Here is a 22163-nt window from a genome sequence, read left to right as displayed (position 1 = left end):
CTGTTGGGGCACTTTCATTTTTCAGGGAAGGATTGTGGGGGTCCTGTACTGGACGTCACCCTTCTCACGGGAGCCCCTGCTATACAGAAGCTGGATCTCAGCACCAGGTCACCACTGCAGGAGAGGAAGAACAAGCTGGAACCTTGGCAGTGGCTGGTCTGTGTCCCAGGCGAAGCTCTTCTTTGGGGACTTCCAGCAATGACAGCACGTGTGTGCAGGCAGAGGATAGTGAACAAAGCTGCACAGTTTTAAAGGATCTAGAAGGGGCACCGTAGAAAAACCCTGGCCTACTGCTATCAACAGAACCTTTGTGTGGCCACAGACTGTGAAGGTCTGGTGATATCTGAGTCACAATTAAATACACATGAATCCAGGCTGTTCATTCAACAAGTTTTTACTGAGCACCTACTCTGTGCGCAGCACTGAACTAGGTGTCATGGAGAATACAAGAGAAGCAGAAGACGTGGTATCCGTCCTCGATGAGCTTACAAAACTAGGGGCAGAAATCAGAATGTACATGTGACTCAGGCAGCATGTGAAACATACAAAGAGCGCAACTTCAGACAATGTGGCAGCTAAGAGACCCTGAGATCCACAGCAGCTGGGAACAGTCTCCTAGAGCAGGGGAGGGGTTAAAATTAGTCAGCAGGAGATTGGCAGAATGCCTGGAATGGATAAGAATAAAGGCTGCGAGGTAATCTGGCTGGAGCACGAGCTTGTGCTAAACTGTGGGCACAAGCAGAGCCCGGACAGAGGCGGGGACTGGGGGTTGGGCCCGTGGGCAATGAGGATATGCTCTGAAACCTCTCTTGACATGCAGACCTGGTGGGTTGCTGGGGACCCCTGCTGCCCTTCTCACAGCCCCTCTCCTAGGAAAATGGGACCTGGATACCGAGGGGAGCTAGTGACAGAAGCTTAATAACCCGCTGCAGCACCCACCAGGGCTTCCAAGGCAGGGGAGGTTTTGTTTGACTGAATATTTGCCTTGGTGCTTCTATATGAACCAACCAAGAGCAGGGCATTCTGGATTCTTTAAGAGACTCTCCTCACAAGGACCAACTCACAGAGATAATTTACCGACCAACGACCCCAGCTGTTACCCCAAAGATCTATGTACCTAGATTCATTCCCCTGAGACCACAGATGGCTTTAGGGAGCCCCGCCTCCTAGTGATGGAAACCTCAGCCCTGATCTCGGAGAAGCATGGACTTCGCCCTGCACCTTACGAGGAGAGGCTTTCTATTTGCACTCCAGGCGGCTTAAACGACCTGGGACATTTTCAAGTACACTTAACTCTGAGTTGGGGTGGCGGTAGGCGTGCTCAAAGTGCTGCGGAGGCAGGCAGCAGAAGGGGATTTGGTCAAAGCAGAAGCCATGGGATTGGAGGGCAGTAAAATGGCCTTGGGGGTAATAGTCAACTGGTCTTTCCCAAGAACAGCTGGCAAGGGATGCCATTTGGGGCGAGGGAGGGCAGAGCTGGGTCAAAGGCAGTGGGGAAGAGGAGGGAGGAGCCCTTCTGGACTTCAGGGTCAGAAGTCAGCACAGGAACCCCGGGGCAGGGAGAAGACCCCAGGGCAGGATGGATGGAAGAGCACTGAAAGAGGTCCCAGAGGGGCCACAGCCACAAGGAGGGAATGGCAGCGGACATGGGGCCCCTTCCCTCGCCTACTCCAGGTGCTCCAGGCAGACACCTCCCCTCCCGTCAGAGCCCAGAATTCCAAAGAGAAGCGTCAGTGGGTATGGGGCTGGGAGCTGGGGCTCAGGGTCTCAGCAGGAGGCGTGTTCCCGGCCACTTGAGCCACAGGAAGGGGAGCAGGCGCCGGGTGAAGGTGGCAGTGAAGGTGTAGATGAGTTCTTGTGACTCCGCGTTGGTGAAAGTCACGGTGCCCCCTTCGTAATCCAGGGCGATGCCCACTCTCCGGGGCCGCAGCGCTGGGAAGAGCTCAGCCTCGGGGCTGGTGTTGGCCCAGATGCCAGCGGAAGAGAGGCGCAGCGCCCACACGCCGTCCTCCGGCCGCAGGGAGAGGTCTCCCTTCCTCTTCACCGAGTCTCTGGCCACCCCCACCAGGCAGCTTTCCAGAACTTCCTCCTCCTCCTCCTCCGCTTCTTCCTCTTCATCCCCCAGCGACTCCTCGTCCTCGTCCGTCTCCCAGTCGTCGTATCCGTCCCCGTAGCCGGCCTCCTCTTCTTCCTCCTCCTCCTCCCCTTCTTCCGCCTCGTCCCCCTCGTCCTCATCCTCGGACCAGCCCTCCCTCTCCACCTCCACCTCCCAGTAGACCTTGCCCCAGGTGAAGCCCTTACTGCCCAGCACCCCCGGCTCACAGTCAAACTGCTGGGGGTGCAGGTAGGCACCCTGGTACAGGCCGCTGTAGGTCACGCACTTCCAGTCCTCCGACAGCTGCAGGTACCCGCTGGCCGACTGTGGGTCGAGGGTGACGCTCACTGTGGGGACAGAGGAAGAAGCAACGGTGTCACCAGCAGGCCGGGAGGGGACCCCAGTCTCCACGGCAGGGGTGCCACGCTCCATGATCCAAGGAGTATGTGCCACACCTGCGGCAGTGTGACCAGGCCCCTCGTGGGTCTGCAGTGAAGGCAGGGCCAGAGGGAGCATACGGTGGGGCTGGGGCAGAGAGGTCTCCGGGCTTACGAAGCCACGGCAGCTTGCTGCGAACACAGGAGCCACGTGATCAGGCAGATGAGAAGGAAGTCAGTCACAGGGACTTAGTCAAAGGACTGGTGGCAGGACCTCCAAGGACAAAATAACCAACCTTGGGGCAGGAGGGATCAGACTATCAAGTGGAGGCCTCTACTCCCCACTGAAGAGCAGCAGATGGGTCAGAAAAGACAAGGCGGGGGCTTCAGATGTGCAGCTGGGAAACTGCCCCTGCTGGATGAGAGGGCGGGCGATCGGGGGGCAGGACGCTGTGGGGAGAGTACTCTTTGTGATAAATCTGGGAACAACTGTTTGGATACTCACCGGTCTTATATTCTAAGTCTCTCAGCAGCTTCCCTGGAGAGGAAAAATGAACAGCAATGACCCTTGAGCTCAGCAAATGTAGGAGCCTATTTCTCACTCAAACAGTACTAATTTTGTGCCAAGGGCCCATCTGTGAAGAAGACGGAGAAAGAAAACCCCAGGAGACCTCAGAGGAATGAGGTCAGACACACACAGTAAGGAGCCATGTACCCTCTCCTCAAAGCAGCACCCACCCAGTCGTGATCCCACCCCAAGACCCTCCCCAACCCTTACCCTGGAATTCTCGTAGGCCTCGCTGCAGAAACTGAAGTTTATCTGAGAATTCTCCTGTCTTTTTTTTAACTACTCGAGCAATGGGTTTCCCAATCCAGAACTTCTTCCGTGGATACCTGAGATGACAGACAAACCTGTTACTTAGCTCTTCTTACACTTCTCTCAATCTTTGTGACAATTTATGAAAGAGGAGGGAAAGGTATGATTATCCCAGGTAACAGAGAAACAGGCCCTCAAAGGTACTCAGTCCAAGGCTGAACCAGGATTTACGACCACCAGCAGACTCAACATCCAGAGCTCTTTTTTCTACCAAGGTGTGTCCTCACACCATCCTGTCATGTCTCAGACAAGGCTAGTGGGCCCAGGAGTGGAGATTATACAGAGAACTTGCTCTGGTACAGACCAAGTCTCCACCAGTTCTCAAGGATGTGTACTTGCTTCCAGGAGACAAGGTCATCGTGATGAACCCTGGGATGTGGGTACCTCTGACCCCATATCACATGCCACTAATTTGGATCATGGCCAAGGAACAGGGGAAGGGACACGGGCACAAGGGAATGAGGTGCATTGTGAAAACAAAACTCTGTTACCTGTTTAAGAAGTCTCTGGTGTCCTGGAAGGGAAGAAAGCACAAGCATCAGTGTGAATTAAAGAAGACTTCGTCCATATGTACCAACACTATTAGAGACCAGGCTGCATCAATGAACAAATACTGTTTTTTCCTTATGAAGCTGACATTCTCGCAGCAGCAAAGGATAAAACAAAAAGAAAGCAAACAAAATAATCACAATGACAGAGCGAATGGAGGGGGGCCAGGGGACGACTGAACCAATTTCTCTGAGAGGATGACACTTATGCTCAGATGTGAAGGAGAAGGTGCTGGCCAGGTGAAGAGTGGGAGGAAAGCAGGGTGAGAAACGGCTTGGCAAAGGTGGCAGGGGCCGAATCATGCGGGGCTGGGCAGGCACAGTAAGGAGTTCAAATTCTGTGCCACATTCAGAAGCAAGCCACTAAAGAGTTTCAAGTAGGGGAGTGATTGTATGTGATCTGCTTCACAGTGGCTGAGACGGCTAACAACCCTCTAGAATTCATTCTCCCCTTCTTCTTTGTAGTAATAGAATCTGTGAAATAACAGCTGGGCAGTGTTACCAAAAACTACATTTCCCAGATCCCTTTGCAACCAGGTATGGTCATGTGACTAAGTTCCAGCCAATGGGATATAAAAGGAAGCAATGGCTACAATTTGGGGGTTATGTCCTTAAAAAAAAAAAAAATTCCATTCGTCTTCCCCTTTCTGCTTGGCTCAGTTTTGAAAACAAGGGTGAGCCCAACTTCGGCTACAGAGCTGAGGACAACATCCCTTGAGGTTGGTAAAGCCACCAGATGGAAGTAACCAGCTCCCTGGCTGACCACATGGACAGCTACCCTGACAGCTCTAGACCCCTCATGTCTGAACTGTCACTGGCAGAAAAGTAACTTGTTTGGTATAGTAGCTAGCCAAAATCCTAAGTGATCAAGCACTTGGCCATCCTGTACAGAATGGATTGATTAAGAGAGATAATGCCAACACGGGGGAGCAGTCTGGAGACGGGTTTGTGGACCGGCAAGGGTAACGATGCCCTGACTAGGGCAGTACAGTGTGGCCAGGGAGGCAGCACATGCCAGGTGTGAGACAGACCGGGCATACTGGTAAAGAACAACTAATGACAGGCCACAGTTTGCGCAGGATGGAGAATGGTGCTACCTGAGTGATGGGACATGGTAGAATGGGGAGGGGGTGCTTGTGAGACGCTGGTTATTTCCTTTTTGTGAGTCTAAAGCCTCCATAACACTTGATGGTAATTTTTGCCTTCCTTTCACTAATTCCACAAATATTAAGTGCTTCCTGTGTGTCAGGTGCCACTCTAGAAGTGGGGATAGAGAAAGAAAAAAAAGAGACACAAATCTCTTAACAGGGGGAAGCAGACAGCAAAGAGTCAACCTAACAAATCCATTAGATGACGCCATTAAGTGACGAGTGCTACAGGAAGAGAGTAGCCTGGAGGGGGACTGGGTAAGGGTCGGGGCAGAGTGACCTCTGAGAGAGTGAAATTTGGGAAACAAATGAAATCACCGAGTTGTGCCTACAGCGGACTATTTCAGCAAATTTCAGGAAGAACTTGGGGTCTTGCTCCCGAGAGGCCATCAAACAGGCGAGAGCTACATCAATGTGCCACCATGAAGCAACTGCCCAGAGACTTGTTGCCCTTCTCCTCGGTCCCTCAAAACAAGTCCAAGCCAGTTCCAGACTGGTGATAAATCTGAGACAGTATATGTCAACAACTCTGCCAGGAAAGTGAAAGTGAAAGTTACTCAGTCGTGTCCAACTCTTTGCGACCCCATGAACTATACGTCCCATGGAATTCTCCAGACCAGAATACTGGAGTGGGTAGCCTTTTCCTTCTCCAAGGGATCTTCCCAACCCAGGGATTGAACCTAGGTCTCCCACCTTACAGAAGGATTCTTTACCAGCTGAGCCACAAGGGATACGTGGCATAAAAAGGCAAATAAATGGGCAGTTAAGTGGGCAGGATTAGGGAGCTAAGAGGGTGGACTATGGGACACAGGAGTTGCTATTGGAGTCTGAAAGAGAGAGACTGAGGCTCATCTAAGGGCAGGTTGTGAGCGCCTGGAGAGGATGGGACCCAGAGCGCCAGTGCAGGAAACCTTCTCCCAAAGGCCGCCCAAGGGGCGACCTGGGAGTCCTGAGATGACCTGCAGCCTCACACCCGGGGCCTCCACAGGGAAGCAACCCGCCCAGGGCTCCTGGAGGGCCCCCAACCCCCACCTCCAACTCCTGGGGCTGCGGTGAAAGAGGCAGTCAGAGCAGCAAGCCTGGGGCAGGAATCACAGCAATGCTGGGTAGTAAGAACCCGAAGGTTCTTCATGGGCGTGGATGGCGCTCACAGTGGAAGGCAGAGTCGCCAATTGCCACTCGACCCTGCAAGGCCCACCCTGGGCTGAACCAAGGAGCTGGTTCCTGGTACCCTCCAGAGGTGCTCCCGCCTCCCCTAGCTCCCTTAAACCTCCTCCTGACAGTGATGCTCCAGAGATTTTTCCTATCACCTTTGTCAAAAGGCCTCTGTATTTATCTCCTGTCCTGCTGTTTCTCCCTCACCTATATTTCTTTACCAGATTTTGGATCAGGGCCCCCATCTTAGTAGGGCCTCATCCTTACTGTCCACTGACAGTCTATCTCTGGAGAAATACTAACACTAGGACAGGAGTTAGCTGTCCAGTTTCCTTCAGCAAAGGCAGACCCAAACACGCAGAGAGAAAACCCACCAGCGCCACACTCCCGCGCTGACCTCCAGCAGACACCCACTTTCTCTCCCTCCCTCCTCCCACCCGGCCCCAGGGGTGCCTTCTATCTGAGTGGTCTCAGAGGCGCTGAAGGCTGGGCCTCTGTCGGTCCACAAAGCTCTTCCAGGCGGACTGGGGAGAAGCTCCCCTCTGGGCAGACGCAACCGGATCCCCGCCCCCCGGCACCCTGGCTGTGTCCCTCTCTGGTCCACAAGTGCACACCCACACAGTGGCCGTGGCTGGGGCTGTGGGGAGAGGAAGGATGTGCACCCCTGAAGGGGAGGGAGAAAGGAGACAGCAAGTGATCTAGTCAGAGTCAGAGAGAGAAACCTGAGGGAACAGAATGACAGAGGAGGAAAGGAAGGAGCCAGAGAGACATTCTGGACAAAGTTGAGAGAAAAGAAGAGCAAGAGGCCGGAGGCCTGGGAGTCAGGACACTGGGGCTGGAGCTCTGACTCACTTCCTCATCTGCCTCACGGCCTGGGATGAACTCTTCCACCCGCTGGTCCTCTGAGACTTCATCACTGAGGGCTGGAGCGGAAGAGTTCCCAATGCTTGAGTCAGAATCCACAACGACAGAGAGGCAGGCAGAGGCCACCTGTGCGGCACATGTACCTGGGGGCCTCGCCATCTCCCCTGACATCCCGCCACTGACTTTCCCTGCCACGGGCCAGGGCCAGCGTTTCCCTAGACGTCCTGGGTGGTCCCGCTGCCGACAGACAGGCCAGCCACCCCCCACCATGCAAGTGGAGGAGCTCATTACACAGGCCGTCTCCTGGCCTGTGGGCTGGGGGGCAGAGGGATCACACATGATCCACCCAAAGGCAGTTCAAAGCCCTGTTCACGGCAGTGTGACTCCTGTGGGAGGCTCCCGGTGGAAGGGGTTGTGGTGTCATTGCAACTTAGCAACCATCCATGACTCCAACCCATAACCCTCCCTTTATCAGCATCAAAGCTGCCTTCTCCAGGAGGTGCCCCAGAGGCACCCTGCCAGCTCACTACCTGATTCTGAGGCTGATGCCACAGGCCCAGAGAAAACCTCTGTCTTCTGACTCCCTTCCCCAGCTGCCTATCTCCTCCAGATCCCCTGGGTTCTTAAGAGAAGCCACCGTTCAGCCGTCCCTCAGCCACCCCCGACCCCACAGCCTTCTTCATCTCCAGAATCATAAAATGCCTCCCCTGGACCAGCGTCTGCCAGTGACTTGTTAGAAGACAGGCTCATGACAGCAGTGATGAGAATGGAGGATAGTCATGAAAATACTAACAAGCTCCCTTCCATTTCTACAGCACTTCTTAAGACTGTAAACTCTTGCTCGTAAAAAGTTTACTTTTTGAAGTGACACTGTGCCAATTGTCTCATTTTACGCTCACGCAATCGCTACAGTGAGTGGTGGGGATAAGGAGCATCATCTCCATGCTTCAGATAAGAAAACCAAGGCCCTGGGAAGAAGAGACTCTCCAAGGTCCCGTGAGGGAGAGGCAGGGCCATGCCTGCCGTCCTGGTCTCCTGGCTCCCTGCCCCAGGGGGGTCTCTCACCTGCATGAGCTCTGCAGCCGGCTGCTGCGCCTTGCCCTCCAGCTCGGAGATGACCTGCGCCAGCCGGGCAAGCTCCCCGACGCCCCTGGTCTTGAACTTCTCCCTGCCCTCTGTGAGCTCCTGCTCCAGCTTCGCCAGCTGGCCCAGCAGGTGCTGCTCCCGCTCCCTCAGGAACTGGTGGCCCTGCTCAAACTCAGCCACGATGCACTGCCTCTGGTCCTGGAGCTTCTTCTGCAGGAGTGGGAAGGGGGAGAAGGGGGTGACATCTCTGCCCCGGAGGGGAAGACCCCTCCAGGATCTGGTGTGGGGATGCACACGCTGGCTCTTTCACCCCTCGCTAACCCCATTCATGAGTTCTACAGTGTCCAGGCTGGAAGTGGCTTTGGAGCCTTCCTGGGGCAACCTCCTTTCCTCAGGGAAGACATGGTAAGTCAGTCAGGTCAGTTCCCTCATGGGACTGGAAGCCTGAGTGCCTGCCATCATCAGCTGTTCTAGGTAAACCAGTATGTTCCGAGGCCCTCTGAGGAACAGTGTAAGCCAACACAGTTTCCAACTGGCGTGTGCTGCCTCTTCTAGGATGTTTCCCTTGATTAATTTTATTCAAGCCCGACTAACCCTCTCTTCAGCATCCTCCCCAGTATGTGTAAAATATCTGCATGCACACTATCCTTGCCACACAGGACTATCTCCTCTTTCCTCAGTGAAACTCTGGAATGTCTACGACTGGGGTAATGTCCTTTCTTGTCTCCAAGTCTCCCTGCTGAGTCCAGGCTGGGACCTGGTCAGCATCCCCGCACACTGGGCGCCTGGAGGCACTGCTCGGGTTGGGCCGTCTCCTGCCTCACCATCCCTCTCCCGGGGCCCACCTGCTCACCACAAGGACTGGCCCCAACATCCCTCCACCCTCCAGTGCCTGCTTCCCCAACAGACTTTCCCCAGAAAACTGGAATCTCTATCAGTTTTTTCCCTTCCTGATCGCCTCTCTAACCAAGCACTCAATGCGCTGCCTCTGTTTCCTAACTACTGGTAACCATGGACTCACTACACACAGCGTCCTCAGAGCTGGTCACGCCTGGCAGAGCCCACCCCTCTCAGTTCTCTTCTTGGAGCCAGTTCCCTCCTTCCAAACCCTCTGGCTTCCCTCACTCTCAAGAATAATGTCTCTCTTCTGCTCTTTGTAAGGAAGGACGAAGCCAGGCCTTCCTCAGTTCCTCACACCCTGACTCTGCTGAGCAAACAGGCCCTGCAGCTGAGGTGAATCACAGAAGGACCTTAGCCAACATCCAGGCAACGCCCTCACTTGTGAGATGAGGAAGCAGGTCAAGCCCGCAGACCTTAGACTGGCAGGGCGTGGGCCAAAACCCAGGTCTCCCGCTGCCAGTCCGGTCGGGGCTCCTCTCCCAGGGAGCCAGCAGCCTCCCAGCCGTGTCTCTACAAGCTCAGGAGCTCCTGCTCCGCGCGGCAGATCGCCTGCCTCAGGGCTCTCTCTCCCTCGACAGCCTCACTTACCAGCGCAGCCAGGATATCAGCTTCGCCCTTGGCCTGAAAGCCCTGAATTTTGTCTCTGTCTCTCCTTAGGGTACTCAGGTGGTTCAGGATTTTTTCCTGCAGAAAGACAAGCAGTGGGGATGCTCTGGGCTGAGGCAGGAGGGTGGGCTCGGGCCAAGTCCCTGGCCAGCAAGAAGCCTTCCGAGGGGCCTGCACCAGGCCTCGCCGCCGGGTGGGCGCCGAGCAGAGCACCCCTCCCTGCGGGGGAGCGGAGGGCTTACCCTGTGGGGCTGGGCCGCCTTCTCCACCAGGACGGCCGAGTGCGGCCTGTGCTCCCGGGACTCCCGGCACATGACGCACAGCAGCTTGCCGTCGTCCTCGCAGTAGTAGTGCAGCTTCTCCCGGTGCCGCTCACACAGCCTCGCGTCTGCCTGCTCCTGGGTCGCCTCCCCCGGCTGCCGGCCCCTGTCCACCTTCAGCCGCTCAATGTTCTCCACCAGGCTGGCCAGCTGCCACACTGGCCGGATGTTCTCCTTCTTAAAAGGCTTCTTGCACAGGGGGCAGACGGGGCGGCCCCCTGAGACGGAGCGGATGTCAGTGGTACAGCTGCGGCAGAAGACGTGGCCACAGTCAATGGTCACTGGGTCCCGCAGGTAATCGAGGCAGATGGAGCAGGTCACCTCCTCTTCCAGACTCCGCAGCGGTGCCGACGCCGCCATGGTGTCCCGAGCTCAGAGGGGCCCTGTTCACCGGCTGGGACTTCTCCTCCTTGGGGACCAGACACGGAGTCAACAGCAGGCCCAGCAGAGGGGCAGGAGTGGCAGCCTCACATGGGGCTACCCGCCCAAGCAATCGACCAGTCAATCGCAGCTCCTATGAGGCTCCCCCAGAATCAGAGGGAAAGGACCTTACTGATCCTCAAGTCCAACACCCTCGTTTTACAGATGAGGAAACTGAGGCCCAGAGTGTGTAGCTTGGAAGAAGGGAGAGCAGCGCAGGTACCAGCCCATGCCATACTCTTGGGAACACACTCCTACCTCAAGACCCCTTCCTTCCATCTGCTGGAAAATTGCTCTAAAGTACCAATTATGAGAGAACAAGACACCAGATAACTACCTGCTGAACTATCATAATATACAAATCCACAACACCTACTATGTGCACGGTGCTCCCTGACTTGTGCAGTTCATGGGCTGCACAACTGTTCATGATGGGCCTTGACAGAGTCTAGAGACTCCTTTGTTTGCCCTGCAGACTTCAGGTTTCAAAGACTAAGTGCATTGAGGTTCTTTACTAAGACTCAAGGAGCATCAAGAGTTGAGTTCAGGTGTCCTCCTTTATAGATGTTTCCTTGGGCTGTGTGAGTTTTTGACGGTTCACTTGCCCTAGAGAGTTGGTCCCTACCTACTCAGTCTGCTGGCAGAGCACTGCAGGGCCACAATGGACTCATTCTCAGCTGTGCCCCTCCATGCAGCTGGCCTGGCCACTTTCCTGCTAACAAGGGTGACTGAAACCAGCATTGGAGGAACCTTCAGGTGGTTCTGACAGGGATGTGTGGATGAGAGCGTGGCTCTCAGAGGGAGCACAAAAGTTGAGCACAGAGGACTTTAGTCCTGTTTACCTCTGCAGCCTTGGCACACTTCCTGTCTGAGGTTAGAAGCCTCAGCACACCTAAACCAACAGCTGCCTCCTGCCCTCACACTGTGTGACAAGAGAAAACTCATTTAAGTACTCTGAGCCTCAGTTTATCCATCCATAAAATGGGGAGAGTCATACTTACCTTCAAGGATTTCTACATGGGTTGAGTAAAAGAATTATGCTAAAAGTATTAGGCATAAGCATGGTATTAAGGGGGAATCTAGAAGAGAATCCAGAACCCTTGGCTCCCAAATCCAGTGAGTATTCAAAGCACAGGTAAAGCAAGAGTGGAAATTTAAAGTGGCAGCAAGAGAGGAAGTAAGGATGAAACGCCACGGTGACACATGGGCTCCAGAGTTAAAGTATTGTGGGGTGGAGACCCATCGTAGGCCACCGGGGCGGTCTCTGGGAAGACAGCCAGCAGACAGGGCGCACAGGTAACTGCCAGGCTGGAATGAAGCCCTTGGAACCACAGGCAAATCAATCTGATTACTTATTATGTACGTGAAAGTCCATTACAACAGAGTTCAGTGGCCTTCAATTTCTTTCACTGTAGTGACATGAATGAGCTAGAAATATAGCCCCAAAGAGAAAACAACATAGGAATACAAAGTCTACTTGAGCAATATATAAAAAGTGCTTTATAAAGTGAAAGTACTGTACAAATGTAAGGGATTATTTTACTACTGACAATGGACTCCAACCAGAAGCTCCAACAGAGTTAGAGATGTGTGACTTTAAGAGATGTAACGGGTGTGGAAAAGACCTTTATCTACAAAGCTCAAATGAAATGATTATAAAGAATTTAACTGGTAAATGCAGGTAATAAAGTTTTTAGAATGTTAATAAGGATGGTAAAAAGTCTAGGATTGCCTGGTGCAACTCCCTGGTTTGTCTGTTGAGGAAGTGAGCCTAACCCAGCACTCGGAAATGTAACACAAGGTTCAGTTCAGTTGCTCAGTCATGTCTGACTCTCTGAGACCTCATGGACTGCAGCACGCCAGGCTGCCCTGTCCATCACCAACTCCTGGGGCTTGCTCAAACTCACATCCAGCAAGTTGGTGATGCCATCCAGCCATCTCATCCTCTGGTCAGCAGTGTTGGTGATTCCTGTGGGCCACTGGAGCCCTTCACCAATCACTTTGCTAGGGGCTTGAAAGTTCAAAGGTTGAGGTTATTTGTTTCTTTTGTTGTAATGGGGGATGGCATGTGTTTAGGGCTGGGAAATTAATTCTGTTGCAAATGACCAGATGAATAAAAGGACTATGAGGAGCTTAGCTATGGCTCCCAGTTCACACAAAACCTGATACCCTCATCACTTGGAGCAGGGGTTCTTAACCCAGGCTCCATGCTGGACTTTGATGGATCTTTAAACCCCCAACATTATATGAATGATCGCATATGTACTAGACGAACAAACCTGTCCAGGGATTATGGAAGAACACCAGGGAAAAAGTGCAGGAGGGATGATAGAATTAGAAAAACATCATCTTGCAACCCCCACTATATAAGACAAGGATCATCATCTAATGCTAAAACCATGAGATGAAAGGTACTAGGGGATAGGACGGTTCCATGATGCCAAGGTACGGCGCAGTGGGTTACTCCCTAATGTACCTTGATAAGGGAGATCTGGTGATGGCTTTAAGCCAGTGACCCAATCCAGCATCACTAATAAAGGGACAGACTGGCATATATTTCTCAATGTGGTGCCACAGGAATTGTACAATGTCACCTTTGCAGTAGTCCTGCGAAAAATGTTTGACAAGAATGAATCAAATCTTTCTACCTACCTTTCAGTTTACCAAAAATACAAGGGATAGAAATGAGCTATAAACCACATCATCAGGAAATAATCAGATAAATCAAGAACATGAGACATTCCCCAAGACAACTGGCTTGGTCTTCTAAAAATTCAAGCTATGAAAAATAAAGCAGGAGTGTTCTTGATACAAATAGACTAAAGGGAAATAACAACCAAATGCAAATACTTTGATTGAATCTTGGCTTTTTAAAAAAGTTATAAAACAATCTGGGGACAATTAGGGGAAACTTGACTAAAGACTGGGTATCGGATCATATTGAGAAATTATTATTGATTTTTAATGGCATTTATTAAAGTTATGTATGAGAATGTCCGTATTTTTAGGCTAAACATGCTGCAGGGTTTAGAACTGCACAGGGGCTTTCCAGGTGTTGCTAGTGGTAAAGAACCCGCCTGCCAATACAGGAGACATAAGAGATGCGGGTTCGATCCCAGGGTCAGGAAGATTCCTTGGAGTAGGAAATGGCAACCCACTTCAGTATTCTTGCCTGAAAAATTCCATTGACAGAGGAGCCTAGTGGCCTACAATCAATCCATGGGGTCACAAAGAGTTGGACACAACTTGGCGACTGAGCACTCATGCACATATATAATACCACTACAACTTAATTTTAAATAGTTCAACAAGAAAAAATAAAAGTCAGAAAAATTCTGAGGAGAGGGGCTAGAATTTTCCATCCTTTTTAAAATAATCTGTACAAGGGTCTGTAACTACCAAAGACCCTGAAAATCATAATAGAGAGATGCTTGTGTCTGACACTTGTAGAAGCTCAAGACACAGGTGTTGAACAAACGATCAAATTCAGAGGACCGGAAAGCAATGCTAATTGCATATGCATTTGTGTGACAGTCTGCTGAAACTAACAGAAGAAACATGGTACATTTCTATGTTCAATCCCATTGCTTCATCATATAGGGTCCATCGCAAAAGCATAACAAATATTGAAGAGAGCTTACTCTGGCATTGCTGAAAACATGTAAGATCCAAGGTGTAAATCTTGGATTGAATCCAGGTTCAGGTTTGGGTTCAACAGCCTGGTGACTGTCAACTTCTTGGTGACAGTATTTCTGTAGAACCCACCTTACTGGCCATTTACACACCTCATATTATTTAACATTCAGGATACTCTTCTCAGGAAACTGAGGTTCACGGAGGGAAGCAACCTGCCCAAGAGCACGCGGCAAGGATGCAGTGTCTGGTGCTGACGCCTCGGCCCAGTCCACTACGCTCTTGTTCGCCCAGGCAAACTGCAAAACTGGCCCTAATACCAGCTCCTTTGTCAGGAGGCTCCGATGAGGTCATCTCAATGGAAGGGCTTTGTAAACCGGAGTGTGCTGACAGAAGTCAAGGGGCACGTGTTACTGCTGACGCCGAGTGAAAGCACCCTCCCCTTACATTCGACAGGCAGTGCGCTTCCTGAATGAGATGCGGGTGGACCTGAACCCTACTCACACCTCACACCCAGCCCTTCCAAGCCAATGCAAAACTGACCCTCCCGCAAACCCCTCCCTGGCTTATCACGCTCCCCTGTGATTCTGCCCCTTCTATCACTTGTGCCTTCAGCACAGCCTGATGACCTCAACAGGTTTGCACAGGAAGGGGTAAAACTATCACTCTCCTTGCCATTCCTGGCTCTCAGGTGGACAGAAATCATAGAAATAAGAGCCAGCAAAAGTCTTTGCAATGACACGGTCCACCCTACTCCCTTTACCCAAACGAGAATCCTGAAACCTAAGGAAGTCATTTCATGAATTACCTTCTACCAGCAGCCATTCATCTCTGCTCAGGGTGGACAGGTCCTCTGACCCTTCAATAAACCGGAAGCTGGCTGTGATTCCACCGAACCAGGTAGAACTGGAGACACCAGCGTTTTTACTGTGCAACATAAAGTCACTGCTGAGATCAAGAGTCACCAATTGGTTTCTTTTGACAATTGGCTATTATGCAGGAAAAAGCCAGTTTACCAAATTTAGTTTCTTCAAGATCATAAATGGAGTCAGTGAGATGAACAACCATGGGTTAGTGAGATAGAGACAGTCTTCCCATTCAATCTCTAGAGGCAGAAGGACCTTAAGCCACCAGTTAGGGAGTTACTGCTTTATGTCAAATTTGAGTCACCTATGTCATCACACATTTGCATCTTTCAAATGTGGTCAATGACATGCCATAATATAACTGGCAAAAGATATTTTCTATGTGAAACATAAAATAATGGATGACATCTTAGATTTGATGAAACGAAGCATATCTTGTATAAAGTGCTGCCAGGGTCATCCAACATGTGCAATTCATACTGTCACCTCCTGCTTCAAAACTCCTGAGGTCAAAGCTGTACTGCAGGACACACAGGCCCCCTATAATCTGGGCCCCACTTACCAACCAGCCCTGAATCCTGCTTCAGCCTAATGTTAGAGACAGTGAGCCAGAAAGACAGCCCTTCTTCACCACCCCTACTCCCCACCCCATGCTCCTGTACATGAGTTTGTCAGCTCCAACTCACCCTTGAAAGCCTGAATTAAGATATGCCCCAGTATCTGTGGTCCTTCTAGTGACCATCCCACCTCTGAGCTGAATGAATTCCCTCCCTCAGGAAGCTCCTACAGATGCTGTTATTATAGCTACAATCACACTGCTTCCCAATTGATATTTTTACCCATTTTTTCTCCCAACCAGGATGTGAACCCAAGGGTCATGTCTCACTGATCTTTCCATATCTTCAATATCAGACATAAAATCTGTAAATGTTTGTGAGGCTAAATGTTATCCTATGATTCCAGAGTCCTGTATCTTCTTCATTCTCCCGTCACCACACTTCCCTTCCCACTTTGCAATCTCATTTCAGCAGGAGGCTCCAAGGGCTCCCCTCCAATTATAGACACTCCTGGCCACAAATATTGCCCAGATCTCCTCTCTTCATGCATATAGTTTGGGAGTTGCGGGGGTGGGGAGGGTCACTGCACTTCTACCAACCTGGCAAATTTGAACTCACTCTGAGTGAGTGAGTGAGTGTTAGTTGCTCAGTAGTGTCCAATTCTTTGCTACCCCATGGACTGTAGCCCACCAGGCTCCTCTGCCCATGGAATTATCTAGGCAAGAATATTGGAGTGCGTTGCCATTTCCTTTTCCAAGGGATCTTTCTGACCCAGGGATCGAACTGGGGTCTCCCGCATTGCAGGCAGATTCTTTCATCCTGGATGCCAGCCAAATTAAGCCTTTGCTTTCCAAAATTAATTTCTTCCCATTCTCCATGTCTTTTTCTATTCAGAGCCTAGTCTGAAGTCACCCCAAGAAGCCTCGATTCCAACTACGGGCTCTCAACTGCAGTCGCAAGGTCTTCTGCAGTAGTTTGAGCCCAGCCTGTCACTCCCTCCCCACTTTGGGGGAAGTGACATCTATGAAGCCACTTTCTGCTTCTCAGTTTCCTGACCACTTAACAAGAAAGAATAATGTCAAGTTTGCCAAACTGACTTCAAGCGAGGTCACACAAGTGAAAAGTGTTCTCAACAGCAAAATACACTATAAACATACATCCTAGAAAGGAGCAGAGAAGCCAACCGAAAAGAGCTCCCATTGGTTAAAGTTGCAACAAAATGAAGTAGTACTGAATTATAACCCTGAGTATAAAATAAATATCCATGAGTCCCCACTGATATGAATAAATGAATAACTTAATAAATAAGGCAAAAGAGACAAATCTCTTATGCAGAAGAATTGCAAAATAACACAGGTACAGAGTTGCCCTTAAGGAGGGTGGCGCATACTCCCCACTCCTCTGCACAGGGTCTGACTACTTTCCATAGAGTACAGTATGGAAGGGAGGAGTGGGCGAGGGGGGAGGAGAAAGTTTACGATGGAGAAGCCTGACAAGCACTACCTCAGCCAGGTAATCAAGACCAGCATCAAGTCATAAAGCATGTTCCCTTGATGTGAAGTGATGAAAATGGCAATCTACCTCTGTGGTCTTCCTCCCAATAACCCATAAGCCAGTCTTAGGAGCAGCCTATAATATAACATAATATATATGGGAAGTATTCCTCCAAACTCTCAAGATTATAAAAAAAAGTTTGAGAAACTGCCACAGCCAAGGGGAGCATGTAGTAGTAGTACTGAAGTTGCTCCGTCGTATCCGACTCTGCGACCCCATGGACTGTAGCCTACCAGGCTTCTCTGTCCGTGGGATTTTCCAGGCAAGAGTACTGGAGTGAGTGGGTTGCCATTTTCTTCGCCAGGGGATCTTCCCGACCCAGGGATCGAACCCACGTCTCCCACACTGCAAGCAGACACTTTACCCTCTGAGCCACCAGGAGCATAATGAGAACTAATTGGAATATGGTAACTTTGGTAGAATCATGAGACAAAAAAAGTACTTAGGTAAAAACTCTGAAAATGTGAATTCAGTATGTATTTCGGCCAATAATAATGTATCAGTACAGGTTCACTAATCGTAAGAAATGTTCCGTATTTATGTAAGATGTTAATAAATGAATAGGGGAAAGGTTGGGGGTACTGGGAACTCTGTACTAGCTTCCCAATTTTTCTATAAATCTAAAACTGTTCTAAAAAATAAAGACTATTTAAAAAAACGGAATTGCAATTTGAGGTACAAAACAAAGTCAATTTTTTAAAAAGCTGATTCTTTTCAACTTGGGGCAGGGGTAACTCTAGGAATTGTGATTTTTAGCTCAGGGTCCCTGACACTGATATTTGTTGTTGAATGAACCAATACCATTCTCAGGAAGCGCACACAAACCGTCGCAGTGCCAAACTCTGGAATGTACTGGGAATTTGGAGGTGTTAGCTTCTCATTTGTTCCACAAAGATAAATTTACACATTTTTCTAAGGGTGAAAAGCAGCAGGGAAAATGCTAAATTGCTAATGGGCCAGAGGAAGGAGTGAAGGCAAAACTCCAGCTATACGTGGCTAAACCGGTTTATTCTGACCAATTAAACAAACAAAACAAAAAATATCATGACTTTGGTTCTAGGGCCAGACTGGCAGTTTGCACGGCTCCAAGCAACGAGACCGTCATCTGGGCCCCATTACTTCTGGCTCTGGAGACAAGAATGGATGGGTGCCCGAGCTGGAAACGCGAAAGCGAGGAAGACCCACGAGGAGACAGCGAATGGAGGCCCAAGCCAAGCAGGAGGATTAGGCCGGGAGGGAGGACGGCGCGAACTTTACCCTTCTCCCGAGCGCGCCCGGCGGCCCGGCCCCATTCTGCCCGCGCGGCGCAGGGCGCGTGTGTGACTGCTGCTCTGCAGCATTCCTCACCGGGCACCCCCTACTCACCGGTCCCCAGCTCCGGGCCGCGAATCCCGAGCTGGGGTCGATCTTTCCCGCAGCGGTCAGTTCCGGGTCGTGCTCCTCCGCCTGCACCCAGGGAGACGGCGCGTCCCCGCCCAGTAATCTCCCGGCTTTTCGGAGCCCTCCACCGAGATTTTCCCCCCGGACCAGCACCCGGATTGGTCGCTGCTGAACGCCTCCTCCCAATGGGAGCCTTAGTTCCCTTACGTCACTGATCACTGGGCAAATCCCCGGGCCGTCGCAGGGGGTGGGGCAGCAGGGGCAGAGAAACGAAACTGAAATGCTGCGGAGCCTAGGTTTAGCGCCTGCTGTATTCTGAGTTTGACGCGTCGTGCGCGCACCTGCGCTGCAGGATGGACGGAGGCGAAACTTAAGGCCTCATGAGACCCCTTTGTAGGACTCTGCAATGGGTGAAACCCTCCCCGCCTCCCGATTCCCGCCCCACCGGGAGGGCGTTTGGCATCCAAGTGGCGTTTGCCAGGTGCTCAACATTAAATAGGACTCCCTGATCCCAAAGCTTCCCGGGTGGCTCAGAGGGTAAAGCGTCTGTCCGCAATGCGGGAGACCTGGGTTCCATCCCCTGGTAGACTACAATCAATGGAATCAGAAAGAGCTGTACACGACTGAGCAAGTGCACTTCCCTGACCCAACCTGGCCTTAGATTTACTTCCTGGACTAGGCAGGATCTTAGCAGATAGTCTCGGGGGGCTATTTACAAAAATTAATTACCGTTTCCGAGGTGACTACGAGGAGTAAGGCGCTTTACATAAACTATCTTTAAACCAGGCAGGCATTTTTGTCCCCATTTGACAAAAGGGAAAACTGAGATCCCAAGAGCTTAGGGGCCTGGTCTGTTTTCCTCTTGGGTGCTGGATTCAGAAACCACAGAGCCTGAAAAACGGACGGGCATTCAGGGTCCCAGGATCCTTGGTGGGGAGATTTCCTAGAAGCTCATGCAAGTCCACCCCCGCGCCAGGCGGGGAAGCTGACCAGCCCCAGTGTCCGGGCCACTCGCTCCACTGCTGTGCGGCGACTCGTATGCAGTCGTTACTGTGTCCCAGGCACAATCTCCCCTGGGCCGGCGGGACAGTCACCGCGGTCAGCACATAGGCCTCCAACTACCTACTCTTTTAGTTAGTGTTTTGGAAGACATGTTTAAAGTGTTCCTTAAATGATTTCATGCTACTAATTTGTCCTCTCCCTGTCTCTAGGACTTCCCTGGTGGCTCAGACGGTAAAGCGTCTGCCCACAATGCAGGAGACCTGGGTTCAATCCTTCGGTTGGGAAGATCCCCTGGAGAAGGAAATGGCAACCCACCCCAGTATTCTTGCCTGGAAAATCCCATGGACTGAGGAACCTGGTAGGCTATAGTCCATGGGGTCACAAAGAGTCGGACAGGACTGAGCGACTTCACTTTCACTTTCTGTCCCTAGGAGGTACTTGCCCAACCCACAGGCCATTCTGTGCACCCACCAGGCACAGAGGTCCTTTTCCCCTGGTTAAAATTCTCAGACATCTTCCCAGCCAACCTAGAGAGACAGGAAGGCCTCTGCAGGGCCTGGGGGGCTGACACAACCGGCCTGCTTCTCTCTCTGGCTTCCCTCTTGCCATTTCTCCCTAAGGCCCTGTGCTGCAACCTCTCTAGTCTTGAAACTCTCTGCCATAGCCCCTGGCATGGCTGCCAGCTTCTTGTCAGTCATGTCTCTGCTCAGCTGGTATCTCCATAAGGCTTTCCTCCATCAACCAGTCTAAATCAGTTCATGACACAGCATTCTATTTCACTTTCTTTGTACATTTGTCATCATTGGAAAGCATCTTGTTCATTTCTTTGTCACTCACCCCCCACCCACCAATGTAAGCCATGAGGCTGGAGACATCTCTTGTGTTCCCTGCACATGGTGAATGAATGAGCTCTTCTTGGGCATTTCTGGAAGCTTTCTAAAACCCTGTGGCTCTGCTTGGCTACAGTGTCGCTTACACATTCCCCTCTCCCACCACACTACACCTTGGTTGATGCAGCTATTCAAGATCAAGTAAGGGCAATGGTGACTCCAAGACTTGCTTTTATATTAATTAATTTACTTATTTGACTGCATGGGATCCTTAGTTTTCAGATGCAAACTCTTAGTTGCAGCATGTGGGATCTTGTTCCCCGGCCAGGGATGGAACCTGGGCCCCCTACATTGGGAACATGGAGTCTTAGCCACTGGATCACTGGAGAAGTCCTTCCAAGGCTTGCTTTACAGTCAATGGGAGTTTTGGAGCAGCACACAGAGATAACTGCCCATGTAGCTGCTGGCTGCTCAGGCTCACTGCCCCTCGAGTGTCTCAGGGCAGAGCCAAAATTCCTTCCTCCAGCTCTCCAGCCATACCACCTGAGACCAAAGCATCATATGGGGCTGGTTAGGAGTTTGACTTTCAAGTCAAGTCTCTGCATGAGCGGAAATTCTCCTCTCTACCACTTTTTTCATGATTCTTGGAGTTGCTCAGCCTCTATGTGCAGTAGATTCTTCCTCTGAAAAATAGATATAATAATTATATCCATTTCATAGAATTGTTGTGAGGATTAAATGAGATAATATATAAAGCCTGTGAAGCAATAAGTATTGACTAGTGCAAAGGATATCACTATTTGCATTTGAAATGAGAATCTTAAATCAAGCAAGAAAATTTAGTAGATATGTTCCTACTATTTATGGTATTTATTGAGTTAAAATATGACTTTCAGAAATTTCAAGGTCTTAAGAATGTTAGAGTGCTTGGAAAGAGGCCTCTAAACCAGAATACTTAAAAATATGAATCTCCCATTGGTAAAAGGGAGAAGGCAGTGGCATCCCACTCCAGTACTCTTGCCTGGAAAATTCCATGGATGGAGGAGCCTGATAGGCTGTAGTCCATGGGGTCGCTAAGAGTTAGACATAACTGAGCGACTTCCCTTTCACTTTTCACTTTCATGCACTGGAGAAGGAAATGGCAACTCACTCCAGTGTTCTTGCCTGGAGAATCCCAGGGACGGGGGAGACTGGTGGGCTTCCGTCTATGGGGCTGTACAGAGTCTGACACGACTGAAGTGACTTAGCAGCAGCAGCATTGGTAAAGAGGCAAAGAATTAGAATCTTTTGTATGAAGGATAACTTGTTATCAGGGCCATGACATATCATGAATAAATGACATATCTAAAGGAAAAGCTAAAAGTTATGTCAACTAAACAGGGCTTTAAGCCTATATGTCTGTTTTCTAGCAGAGGTTTAACAAATAAAGAAATAAATGTGTGCTAACAACTGACTGATTTTATACTAAGACCTGGCTATAGGCTAAAAAATCAGAGGCTTCACTGTCCCTTTTCAGAGGAAAAAAAGGCATTTTGAATGCTAACAGCATTAACTGCTGGGTTTTGAACAGAAAGAAGGTGTAGACTGAGCCAATCTCTTATATGACTTGAGTAGTTCTTTAAAATACTTTATATTCCATTTATATTATATTTATATTTTAGGTATGTTTATATAAACATCTTTTTGTTCAAAAGTTAGTACAATTATGCTGTTTAGTAAACAATGAGAAATTCATCTTTTAACTTTATGATTAAGAATTCTAAACCTTATGTGGTAAGGGTACAGTTACCTCACAGTGTGAAGTAGAATACTATCATGACATATTTTTTGAAAGTATTATGGAATTTTTCAAGCCTACATAAAAATAGAGGAAATATTATGAACCACTTGGCTTCAACAATTATCGAAATGTTCGTTTATTTTATCTATTCCGTCCCCCTACTTT

The 22163-nt window shown here is 50.3% G+C and overlaps 1 protein-coding gene across 1 annotated transcript; it reads right to left on the bottom strand.

Moving 5' to 3' along the window:
* Nucleotides 1-378: 378 nt before the first annotated feature.
* Nucleotides 379-18506, bottom strand: LOC122429635 (tripartite motif-containing protein 26). Its single transcript, XM_043450132.1, has 8 exons — nt 18372-18506; nt 9899-10385; nt 9639-9734; nt 8130-8360; nt 3841-3863; nt 3251-3366; nt 2978-3010; nt 379-2442 (listed from the first exon to the last, which is right to left on the bottom strand). The coding sequence occupies exons 2-8, from the start codon at nt 10334-10336 to the stop codon at nt 1760-1762; spliced, it is 1620 nt and encodes a 539-aa protein (XP_043306067.1). The 5' UTR covers nt 10337-10385; nt 18372-18506; the 3' UTR covers nt 379-1759.
* Nucleotides 18507-22163: the final 3657 nt, after the last annotated feature.

This window comes from Cervus canadensis, chromosome 28 (assembly GCF_019320065.1).
Source record: "Cervus canadensis isolate Bull #8, Minnesota chromosome 28, ASM1932006v1, whole genome shotgun sequence".
Taxonomy (NCBI): Eukaryota; Metazoa; Chordata; class Mammalia; order Artiodactyla; family Cervidae; genus Cervus; species Cervus canadensis.
Note: the sequence above shows the minus strand (reverse complement) of the source record. Positions and strands in the feature narration are given on the sequence as shown.

Excerpts from the sequence above, each read along its gene's own strand:
- LOC122429635 (XM_043450132.1), bottom strand. The coding sequence starts at position 10,336 with ATGGCGGCGTCGGCACCGCTGCGGAGTCTGGAAGAGGAGGTGACCTGC. Across the intron at positions 8,361-9,638 it reads CTGATATCCTGGCTGCGCTG|AAGAAGCTCCAGGACCAGAG; the intron begins GTAAGTGAGGCT and ends CCACTCCTGCAG. Across the intron at positions 2,443-2,977 it reads AGACTTAGAATATAAGACCG|TGAGCGTCACCCTCGACCCA; the intron begins GTGAGTATCCAA and ends CTGTCCCCACAG.